At 36.7% G+C, this 12,738-nt stretch overlaps 1 protein-coding gene across 1 annotated transcript in view; it reads left to right on the top strand.

Annotated features, from left to right (window-relative positions):
• TMEM156 (transmembrane protein 156) overlaps nucleotides 1-12,738 on the top strand; it is a 57,881-nt gene that overhangs the window by 16,316 nt on the left and 28,827 nt on the right. The window contains exons 2-4 of the mRNA XM_072620494.1: nucleotides 96-368; nucleotides 3,482-3,739; nucleotides 6,332-6,451. Coding sequence (XP_072476595.1) covers nucleotides 96-368; nucleotides 3,482-3,739; nucleotides 6,332-6,451 — 651 coding nt within the window. The remainder of the gene's footprint in view (nucleotides 1-95; nucleotides 369-3,481; nucleotides 3,740-6,331; nucleotides 6,452-12,738) is intronic.

Raw genomic sequence — 12,738 nt, 5'->3', positions numbered from 1 at the left:
ATATGCCTGGTAATAATTGAGAGTTAACTATATATTTATTTACCTCCATGTCTGTCAATACAAATGGATTTTTCTTTCTTTTTTTTTAACTGCAGGAAATATTGTGGAACTCTCCTGTCTTCAAGCTAGTTTACTAAATAATTTCACTTATCCACTCCCTAAATTCAATATTTCTTTTGTGAGCTTCCTACAACAAGGAAGGGAACATGAGGTTATTGTTCTTGGAATTTCTGCAAAGTACTTCCACTTTCATAATATATCTAAGGTCTGTCCATTAACCCCCGGTGAATTACAGCTGTATTCTTCATGTTTGGTGTGTGAATCCAAAGGAACTGACGATTTTATTCATCAAGAATTAACAACAAAAGGTAACATCAAACTTAAAGAAGTATGGAAAATGGAAAGAAAAGTAATCAATGATAAATTTTTTATTACGTTAAATATAATTTAAAACAACAGATGAAAATAATTTCTATTTTAAGGACAAAGATACATTAAGTTAAATGCCGACCATCAATAGACCTAACAATACAACTTATGACCTTAGAACAGAAACTGACAATGGGAAGTTAACCATAAAGGCCATTTCAGTCAGTCTCGTACTCAGGAAGGTGTCAGGAGATTGGTCCCTGCAGGACTGAAAGGGGAAAACAGATTCAGACCTCGATGCTTGGGGAAGACTGCTAAGAATTTCTTCCCTACCATTTGCAACTATGAAGTTAGATACAAAGATGCGTGTTCATTTCCCTTCCATAAGAAGCAGTTAGGGTTATTAGAGAGGAGGCAGATGATTGATGTATATGGCATTGGGGTGGCTAAAAGTTGGCATGGGTGTTGTGAGTGCATTAGTCTGAAAGAAAAGATTGAGGTTATGGTGAGTGTGCATTTTGGGTGTGTTTTGGCATGGGAACAGTCACCAACATGGGTGAATATGGCAGAGAGTGAGAAAGAATGAGTAGAGTGAAAGGTTGAGTATGGAAGTGGAGAGAAGGCTGTGGGAATGTGGAGTTCAGGAGGATTTAGTACCAAAAGGGCTTGTCATGGAGCTGCTTTCCCTATATGATTATCATGGTATTTGTGCATAGGTAGAATGTATAGCCTGATACCAGAACACACTATACACAGTAAGTATACTCTCTCTATATATTCTCTCTCCACACACACACACACACACACACACACACACACACACACACACACACACACACACACTCTGTCTCTCTGTCTCTCTGTCTCTATCTATCTATCTACGTACATATACAGTACAGCGTGAGTAATGATTAAGCCTGTAAGATCAACCTTATATTGGATATAGATGCACTATACAGTTCTGAAAAAGGTTGATTCTTTAGTGACCCTAAGTTCCTTTCTGCCTAAGAAGCTTCAATCCCATAATGATACCATGTCTGGTATAATTAAAAGATCCCTGGGAGATAGAGGCCCTTGGAGGGCTGGAGAGGGATTGCCAGACTCTCTAGGACACAGGAAAAGTGTTTATTTACTCTTTAAAGTGGCCCCACTCAATCCTTAAGTAAAGATATAAAGACCCACCCATAGGAGGAAAGTGAAATTGTCTTTACTTTTTGTGGGCTAAAATGTCAATTCTTTGTGAGTTACTTTGTTTTGTTGTTGTTAAATAAAGCCTGTCCTATTTTCATTGTTATTAAGAATACAGCCAAAACAATCTTCAAAGATATAGATGTGGCCATGTCATTCCTCTGCTCAGAAGCTTCTTGGATAAAAAAGAAATATTTTAGCATGAGATTTATGGCTCTCCATAATCTGTTTCCACCATGCATTTCCAGTTTTATTTTGCTTTATTGTATATTACTTCAGTTTCAGGGCAGCTAAGTGGTGCAGTGGATAGAGGGCCAGATCTGGAGTCAGGAAGACCTGAGTTCAAATCCAGCCTCAGATACTTACTAACTGTGTGACCCTGGGCAAGTCACTTAATCCTGTTTTCCTCATTTTCCTCATCCATAAAATGAGTTGTATTGTCTTTCCCAAGAAAACCCCAAATGGGCTCACAAAGATCAGATACAACTAAAAAGACTGAACAACAATCCAGCCTTGACTGAGAAGCAGCTATTACTTGCTCTCAGCATGCCGTCTTCTGCCTCCTTGCATTGTCAGGTTGACCCTGCAGCTTTGGAATGCTCTACATCCTCACTTCTGTATTTCAGAATCCTTAGCTTATTTCAAGGCTCAATTGAGGTAAAACCTTGTTAGTGGAGCTTTCTGTTTCCCCTAGACGCAAGTGTTGTCTTTCTCCTCAGAATTTTCCTAGAGTATTTTATTTGGTTCTTTCCTCTGCCCTACTTTGTCTAGATTTATTTCTGTATCATGTTATCATACTCATCAGCGTATGACCCATCGTCACACAAATAGAATAACTTAAAATTTTCTGTCTTTGAATTTCCAATACCCAGAGAGGCAATGAAACCTACTAGAGAGAGAGAGAGAACTGACATTAGAATGAGCAAGACCACTGCTCAAATCCTTTCACTGAATTGACTGTGTGACTCTAGGCAAGTCAGTGATCTCTCAGTGTCACAGGGAATTTTAAGAATAAAACTAGGTACAGATGAGTTGGCACTCGGTATTGGTGGAGGGAATTTCCACACACAGGAATCCCTATGTTGAAGACATCCCAGACCTAGCCCTCTTCCTAATGTGCATCCTACCTTGGGTTAAACAAATTCCACAAAGCAATTTGGACAGAGTCCCATAATGTCAGACCGCTAGGCAGATTTTTCAAGGTTGGCTGGTCACGGATACCACTCTCCCTTCTTAAAAAGGGCAAAAAGTATTTGTTACCCCAGAGAACATCAGGCAAATATGGTTAGTTGCTCTTTGAGGACGATCAGTTCTGCTCCAATCCTACAACTTCATTTATTTTATACGCTTTTGTTATCTTTTCCTCCTATTATACTCTCTCAATTTAGTAATTTGAAAAAGTATAACCTTTATTATGGTCATAGTCCAGTAAAACAAATTCCCACATTGGCAATGTCCAAAAATGTGTATTTCATTCAGTATTTTTAGAGATGAGTAGCATTTTTGTCTTTGTATTCCAAGTGTTTAGCATAGTACCTGGCCCACAGTATCAAGTGAGTCAACGTATGTAAAGCTGTTTGCAAACATCAAAGTGTTATATAAATTAGGTATTAGTAGTAGTAGTAGTAGTAGTAGTAGTAGTAGTAGTAGTAGTAGTAGTACTAGTAGTAGTAGTACTAGTAGTAGTAGCAGCAGCAGCAGCAGCAGCAGTAACAATAACAACAGCAGTAGTAGTAAGCATGTAATAAAAGCTTATTGATTGATTGACTGACCAACTGGCTCTACTATCTTAAAAGCTTAAGCTCCTTTAGTTAAATTTCCAGTAAAGATCATTCATTCAAACTTCTTTCTCAAGGGAAAAATTGGGTTGTAAAACTTTTCACATCTAAGTCACCTGTAGGGTATAATTCTGTTCTCCTTCTAGCTACCATAATGGATGACTCAATGGAAATGAAAGCTGAGAATTTTCTTCCACTTCATGTAATTTTCAACTTCACTGTGGTTCCTGTCATTGAACACCTGGGAGGATATGACGCTACCTGTGTAGTAAAACTCCATCTTACAAACTCAACTGCTGGAAATGACCCAATGAAGGCAACTTGGCTAAATAGCTCTCACAGAAGCGTGCAAAGACTGAACAGCTGCAATCTGGTTTCTCTGCAACTTGAAATGGAGACAGGAAGTAAGTTATCTCAGGGAATTAGAAGGAAACTTGGAGACACGGTTTCTGGTAATATTTGAGTACAACTAAGAAATTAAAATTCTCTCACCATTTTCCCATTAAAGCCAAATATGAGAGCAAATTCATGAATAGGGCCTGAGATTGAATATTCCTTTCATTTCTTTTTTTTCCTTCAAAATAGATGTGCCTATGACACATGCCTTAAATGTGGGCCTCCTCCCTGGTGTGATAAGAGGACTCTGGGAAAGGCCTCTTTCCCTAGACTTAAAAGAAAATCTCATTTCTCTTACAATACTGATGCTGGAAAGTCCTTCATTAGATGCTCCTTGACTATATTGACTTCAGTCTTTTGACCAACTTGAATTCCTTCTACTGATAGGGATAGTTAATCTTGTGCTGCTCCTGCTCATATCCTCCCATATATCTTGTACAGGGGTCTCCAGTGTGCTCTGGGGACCACTTTGGGGAGTCCTAGGGATCAGTGGTCCAGGCTGTACTGAGGCCTTTGGATGTTCTGCAACTTTAATCTTTTGTAGCCAAATACCAGACTCCATGACTTGTATTGTCTGTCCTCATTTAGAACGGAAATACCATTGTCAGGGTAATGGGAAATCCATTATTATACATGAAACACCCAAGCCTACGTAACACATTAGTTGGAATTATTTGGGCTGCTAGTTTTCCTCTCCAACCAGTTGTGATCAGTGCACTGAAGGAATGAATGGGAATTTGGATGAGGGGAAAGAAAGATAGGATTTTTAAGCATGGAGTAATGCTTGAGGAGGAAGGTACAGGCTTGGGTGGGTGTCACAATGGGCATCTAGAGAGCACTGATTGACATTAGGAGAGAAGCGCTGGGAGAATGAAGATATTACAAAGGTACATTTTGCCTACTTTGCACATCCACCTAAGTGCCATTAGAAGCCCTTTATTCTAGGGGAGAAAACATGCTTTGCTTCACACAGAAAATCATCTTATCTATCTGGGAAGTACATCAGTCTTTTAAATTAGGAAGCAGTCAGAGAAGGCTGAAAGATCTAAGAGTTTGGAAGATGGATATAAAAAACATTACATTTTTCAATGTACATTTATGTACACTGCATTGATTTTTGTGTTTTTCCAAAGCGCAACACTTAATAAACCTTCCTATTGTTTCATATTTTGCTACAAAGAAAAAATTTAACATTCATGGAGAATCTATAAATTCTGAGGCTATATGGATTGAAATAGTTGTGTCTTTGTCTCCTTTGGCCTCATAACTCAGAAAGATAATAGTGATTTACATAAGGGATTCCAGTGTCCTGGGAAAATTCTATAAGTACATTTTTTCATATTTTGAGAAAATCTGTGCATAAACGAACTTTGGCTAGCCTCTCCTTCAGAGAGTTGGCAATAAATATTCATTTTTTTTGAAAAATGGAAAAGTAAATTTAATCTGCAGAAATGAAGTGTTTTATCTATGAGCCAAGGTACTTATTTTATTCTGTGCCCCTGTCCTGCCCAAAATTTAACGCCTTCCATAGGCAACTTACAAATAGAATCGACAACGAGCTACTTGCCTCGGGGGTGGGGGTGGGGATATTCGCTCCTATGGAAACAGAACTTTTTATAGTCTGAGAGTCTTTTCTCTTGGATGGTGAGATTTAACTCTACCCATACAATGTATGTATGGGGGCAGAGAGGTGTCATAGTGGATAGAGCACTGGACCTGGAATCAAGAAGACCTGAGTTCAGATCTTCCCAAAGACACCTATTAGTTGTGTGAAGTTGAGCAAGTCACTTAGCTCTGTTTGCTTCAGTTTCCTCATCTGTAAAACAAGATGAGGAAGAAAATGGCAAACCACTTCAGTATCTTTGCCAAGAAAACTTCAGATGGGGGTCACGAAGAGTCAGGCACAGCTGAACAATAAGAACAGATATGATGTGTGACATTGACATAATTGTAGTATTCAGAATTTAAGAGCAAAAAGAGAGGGGGCCACTTCCCCATTTGAAGAAGCCATTTTCTCATAGACTAATTCATCCATCTATTATCAGTCTGTTATATTGGTTATATTACTTCATTTAAATACTAGAAATGTTATCCTATAAAGCTCAACAATAGAGTTTCCTGTCTGGAGAGCAGTATTTAGCATTTGCTTTATGATAATACTGTTCACATTAGGAATCTCACTTTGAGATTTCAATTCAATTCATTTCACATCTATGAAGTACCTATGTTGGGCACAGTGCTATGTACTATGGATATGACAAAAACATGCTGTCTCTGACCTCAAGGATTTTACATTTCTATTTCCAGTGAAAGAAATGATGGCAAAATGGAGTATTAAGTTCAAAGTGAATGCAGTCATAAACTTTTACAGATGAGAGAGAATATAGTTAGAGATCATTATTTCCAGTTACTTCATTTTACAGATGAAAAAGTTTTGGCACAGAAAGGATTTGCCAGAGATCACACAGCTAGTGGGTGGCAGAGTTGGGAATAGTTTAAATTTCTTCATTCTAGTACAACATATTACTACATCTTAGCTCTTGATTCATTTTATTCTATGATTAAATATATTTATTTTCTGATCCCTTCCCTCCCAACAGATTCTACTTGCACCATGAGGATCACTTGGTATGTGTTAGTTTTATTAGTTTTCATATTTCTGACCATCTTCATTGTCCACAAAATATTCCAAGAAAACAGAAGAGTTCAGACTTGGCAGAGTAAGTATTGAAAGCTAAATCCAAATTTTGCTAAAATTATGCAAAAAATCACTGATTTTAGGATCTTAGTCTTTAGCCATGGATTTAATTTCTATTTAAAATTTAGTCTAAACAGTATGGCAAAAACTAGGTATAGACCAGCATCTCACACCATATACTAAGACAAAGTCAAAATGAGTACATGAAGTACACACAAAGGGTGATACAGTGAGCAAATAGGAGAGCATGGAACAGTTGACCTGTCAGATCTGTGGATAAGGGAAGAGTTAGGACCAGATAAGATTCTGAGAGCATAATGAAATGTAAAATGGATAATTCTGAATATATGAAATTAAAAAGATTTTGCACAAACAAAACCAATTCAACAAAATTAGAAGGAAAGCAGAAAATTGGGTGAAACATTTTATAGCAAGTATCTCTGATAAAGGCCTCAGTTCTCAAATACATAGAGAAATAAGTCAAATTTATAAGAATACAAGTCATTCTTCAATTGATAAATGGTCAAAGGATATGAATAGGCAGTTTTCAAAGAAATCAAAGCTATCATATGAAAAAAAGCTCTAAATCACTATTGATTAGAGAAATGCAAATTAATACAACTCTGAGGTACCATCTTATACCTATCAGGCTAGTCTGATGAAAAACGAAAATGACAAATGTTGGGGGGAATGTTTGAAAACTAGAATACTAATGCAACGTTGATGGAGTTGTGAACTGATCCAACCATTCTAGGGAGCAATTTGGAACTATGTCCAAAGGGCATAGTTTGCGCACTTTTACGTCTGTATACCAAAGAGATAAGAAAAAAAAAGAGGGAATGAACTTATTTCTACAAAAATGTTTATAGTAGCTCTTTTTGTGGTGGCTAAGAATTAGAAATTAAGGGGATGCCCATCAATTGGGGAATGGCTGAACAAGTTGTGGTATATGATTGCAATGGAATATTATTGTGCTATAAGAAATGACAAGCAGGATGACTTTAGAAAAATCTGGAAAGACTTACATGAGCTAATACAAGGTGAAGAGAAGAGAACCAGAATATTGTGCACTGTGACAGTGATTACATGATCAAGAATTAGGAAAGACTTGTCTACTCCAATCAATATAATGATCCAAGACAATCCCAAAAGATTCACGGTTAAAAATGCTATCTGGCCCCAGAGAAAAGGCTAAAGTTGTCTGAATACAGACTGAGGCACATTATTTTCACTTTTTTTTTTTCCTTCCTTCCTTCCCTCCCTCCCTCCTTTCTTTTTCTTTGTTTCTTTGTTTCTTTTTTTTGTGCTCTTGCATAAAATGACTAATGTAGAAATATTTTACATGATTACAAATGTATTACCTATATCAGATTAAAGTTAGAATTTGGAATTTAGGACTTTAAAAAATGTTAAAAATTGTTTTTACATGTAATTAGGGAAAAAATAAAATATTATGCAAAAAAGCATAAAATGTGAGCTCTATTAAAAATTAATCAATATGTCATTCTGAGCCAACTTGAGTTCATTCAGAATAAACTATGTAAGTTAATTTTTTTTAAAATGTAGATTTTTCTATAATTTTTAAAAGGTAAAAATGTTGATGACTTTGCCATAAACTTGTCCACAAGTAATGTGCAGGTGTGGACTGTGACCTTGGAGGGGCTACTACCTGAGGAAAATTAATATTATGTCATATTTTGACAATTAATCTTACTCTGTAATTCTTCCTTCTGTCCGTTTGATCAAAACTCCCTTTCTTAGCTTAGCTCAAAGGGTACCTTTCTGGTTTGGAACTAAGACTTGGTTGAAGAATATGATCACTCCTAATCCCTGGGGTATGTGTCATTAACCTTTTTAAAGTGAAACAGCCCCCTCCCCTTCTGTTTACCCTTTAAACAGAGAACCAGTGCGGGCTAGGCCCTACCTAAGGGAGACTCTACTGTCCTTGAGTCTCCTTTGTCAAAGTTAGGGGTGACGGTCTCCAAGGGGGAGGCCAACAGAGGTGGGGTGGGGGTGGGGTGAGGAATGTGATTGAAATGGTTTTTTTTTTCCTAGTAGTTTTTTCTAGATTGTTGGAGGAAGTTGGCTCTTATAAACCAATTACCATTCCTTAATTGTCAGGGAGGGGCATGATCAGCCATACCAGAAGGCACGTTTCCCCAGCTGCAAACTAATTCTATCACTTGAAAATTACTGCCACTTGCCAAAGATAAAGTAATAGGGAGGAGCTGAGATAGTTTTCAGTCCACCTCATTTAAATATCTACCCATCAGGATTATCTTGTCTATTTCAGGGAAGTTTCAAATGATTTACTGTTAGGCCAATCAGAAGAAAGATACACCTACGTTAAAAAGACCTTGTAGGTCTTTACTCTGGGTCTTTGGTCATGGAGAAAGACCACTGATCCATTCTATTGGTTACTGCTAGCTTAATTAATAAATTAAAAATGCTCAGGTCCCTGGCTTATTGATGAGGTGTTCATAGTCACTGCTGACAAAACAGTATCTTGCCCTGGAAAAGACTGTGCTTCACCTTCATTTTAATGCTACATTCTGTTTGCGAAATCATAGATCAACTAGGTTACTTTTGGTCAAATTGATAAAATCTGGACAATTTACTATAGGTGATTTTGGAAGTTATTCCCAAATTTCTACCAAGCTAGAGCTGTGACAAGAAAGCCTAAGGAGAACTGGATATATCAGTATGGATATGTACTGCTTTCCTAAATGCAGTTTCCAGAGAAATTATGAATTTTCTGAGCCAGAAGATGAATTAAGGGAAAATAGAAAGGGAAATCTGTAGGCCCCAAAGTTTTGAAGGCAAAATTCAATGACTTTACAGTGTTGACTGAGGTTGGTTCTCATTCTAACTGTGTGGAAATGACATGGCAGATGTTGGAATCAAGTCTACTAGATATTTTTTTTATTAATTTATTTGTTTTCAGTTTTCAACAGTCACTTCCATATGTTTTAAATTTTCTCCTCCTCCCTTTCTCCTCCCTCCCTAAGATGGCATGTGATCTTATATGGGTTCTACACATACATTCTTATTAAACACATTTTCACATTAGTCATATTGCATAGAAGAATTAAAACGAATGGGAGAAACCATGAGAAAAACCAAAACAAAACACAACAAAAGAGAAAAGAGTCTGCTTCATTCTGTGTTCTGATCCTATAGTTCCTTCTCTGGATGTGGATGGCATTTTGCATCAAGAGTCCTTTGGAAATGTTTTAAGTCATTCCATTGTGGTGAAGGTGTAAGTCTATCAGAAACCACCCTTGCATATTCTGGCTGTTACTGTGTATGATGTTCTCCTGGTTCTGTTCATTTCACTCAGCATCAGTTCATATAAATCTTTCCAGGTTTTTCTGAAGTCTGCCTGCTCTTATAGCACAGTAGTATTCCATTACATCCATATACCACAAGTTGTTCAGCCATTCCCCAGCTGATGAACTTTTACCCAATTTCCAGTTCCTGGCCACCACAAAAAGAGTTGCTATAAATATTTTTATACATGTGGGTCCTTTCCTTATTTTTATGGTCTCTTTGGGATACTGCTCTAGAAGCAATATTGCTGGGTCAAAAGGTGTGCACATTTTTGTAGCCCTTTGGGCATAATTCCAAATTTCTCTCTAGAATGTTTGGATCAGCTCACAACTCCACCAACAATGAATTAGTGTTCCAACTCTCCCACATCTCCAACATTTGTCATCTTCCTGTTTTGTCATGTTAGCCAATCAGATAGGTGTGATGTGATACCTCAGAGTTGTTTTGATTTCCATCTCTCTAATCAATAGTGATTTAGAATATTTTTTCATATGACTATCGATATCTTTAATTTCTTCCTCTGAAAACTTCTTGTTCATATCCTTTGACCATTTATCAATTGAGGAATGACTTGTATTCTTGTAAATTTGACTCAGTTCTCTATATATTTTAGAAGTGAGGCCTTTATAAATTCTTTCCCAGTTTTCTGCTTAAAAGGGCACTAGATTTAAGAAACTGGCTTTGTGCTGAATGCAGCTTTCTGCTCCACCTAGTTTCTTGTACTCATCTTCAAAATAAAAGAAAAAGATTTTAAATATCATATGAATATGCAAATAGTATTGTGATTCTCCAGAGATGATTTCCTTCCAATCATGAGATAATGGCTGTTATCCCATCTAGAAGGTGCTTGAAATTGGCATATAATTTCTGAGAATCATAAAATGTTGGGGCTGGGAAAGACCTCAGAGATCACACAGTACAATTACATTACTGTACAGATGAGGAAACTAAGGCTCAGAAAGCTGAACTGATTTGTTCATAGTTATGTAGCTAATTATTAATCACAGTATGTAGAACAAGACTCCTAATTTTCTAGTCTAGTATGTCTTGTGTTACATTCTATTGCCAATCTTTAGTAACTGCTGCAGACTTCCAGAAATTTTGCCATCCAGTCAACCTCTGCATCAGATTTCTGACATACCTTGCTTCTTTCTTACAAAGAAACATCTTTGGAAGAAATATTTTTCCCCAATAAAGCATGCTTTTAAAAATTTAAACAAAAAATAATTTGATTTTTAAACAGATTTAGATTTCCCCTATTAGTAGCATTCAATCATAACCAGCTCTAGGACTTTGTATATAATACCATAAGCATAGAGAAACATGCCTATTTTGTTTATTTTTATTTTTGTATCTCTAGCATAATGCCTCGAACAAAGTTCAGTACTTAATAAATACTTGTGGAATGGAATTGAATTGGCATACTCCTCTAAAGATTCTGATCTCATCTTTCTAGGTTTTGCTACCTTCTAGTTCTAGGGTAGGATGAAAGAATATCAATTAATAGTAATATTAATTAGTTGATTAATATTAATAGTAATATTAATAAATCATTAATTTTATTACTAATAATTATTCAAAAATGCTTTGCTTTCATAATATATACATATGACAGTTGTTATTTTATCCATGGTATACTCCACCAGAGACTTCCCTCCAAATTGAATTATGATGATGTTTTTCCTCAAAGAAGGGAGTAAAGTATCCCTTTATATATAATGGAAATATATATATGTTTGTGTATATATATATATATATATATATATATGCACATATATATACATATATACATCATGCATATCTTATATCACATGGATATGTATATAAAGTACCTTGTATACATGTCTATGTATATATATATGTGTGTGTCATATACAAGTGTGTATGTGTATGTATACATGTCTATTCCATTATATAAAGGAAGACTCTATTCCCTCATAAAGAGGAAAAACTTTAAAAAGATTCAACTTGGAGGGAGGTCCCTTTGTGGAGTGTACCAGGGACAGAGCAATAACTGACATTCATATGTTGCTTTAATGTTTACAGATCACTTATTCTGAGTCTTGCAACAACCCAGTAGATGTGAAAACCGTTGTTGTGAGAAGTTTAATGCTTTTGCTAGGATCCTTCAACAGATCAGTGCCTTGGGTGGGATGGGAAGCCAAGTCTGCCTGGGTTCTGACCCAGTGGTCTAGTCATTATACTACACTGATTCCTTGCCCTTGCGCTGTTTAACATCTGTAATCAATTAATTGGATGAAAGCATAGAAGGCAAGCTTAACAAATTTTCAGCTTACATGAAGCTCAAGGGACTACTAACATGGACATCAGAATCAGGACCTTCCCCCAAAATTCTATAGGGCAAAACAATGAGTTAAATCTAACAAAATAATATTTATGTGTGTATTTCTATATAAAAACCACAAATATAATGCTACGTTGTTGTTTTTTAGTCATTTTCAGTCATATCCAACTCTTTGTGACTCCCTTTGGGATTTGCTTGACAGTGATACTGGAGTGGTTTGCCATTCCCTTTTCTAGCCGATTTTACAGATGAGGAAACTGAGATAAACTGGATTAAGTGACTTCCCCAGGGTCACATAGCTAATAAGTTTCTGAGGCTGGATTTGAATTCAGGTCTTCCAGATTCCAGGCCCAGCTCTCTACCCACTGTATCACTCAGCTGACCTCCTTTATAATGCTATAGGATCATAGATTTAGAGCTGGAAGATTCTTTGAAGTCATCAAGTCCAGCTCCCTTCTTTTATAGATAATAAAACTGAGGTCCAGAAAAGATCAGCTTCCTTCCTGAGATCACACAAGTAGTAAATAGCATAGATAGGTTTCAAACTTAGGTCTTCTGACTCTGGACCAGGGGTGGGGAACCTGCGGCCTCAAGGTCACACGTGGCCCTCTAGGTCCTCAATGTTGTTCTGTGAAGTTTGGATTCAGTCAAAGGGCCACAACTGAGGACCTAGA

This window comes from Notamacropus eugenii, chromosome 6 (assembly GCF_028372415.1).
Source record: "Notamacropus eugenii isolate mMacEug1 chromosome 6, mMacEug1.pri_v2, whole genome shotgun sequence".
NCBI lineage: Eukaryota > Metazoa > Chordata > Mammalia > Diprotodontia > Macropodidae > Notamacropus > Notamacropus eugenii.
The sequence above is the reverse complement of the archived record's forward strand: the minus strand, read 5'-3'. Positions and strand labels throughout refer to the sequence as shown.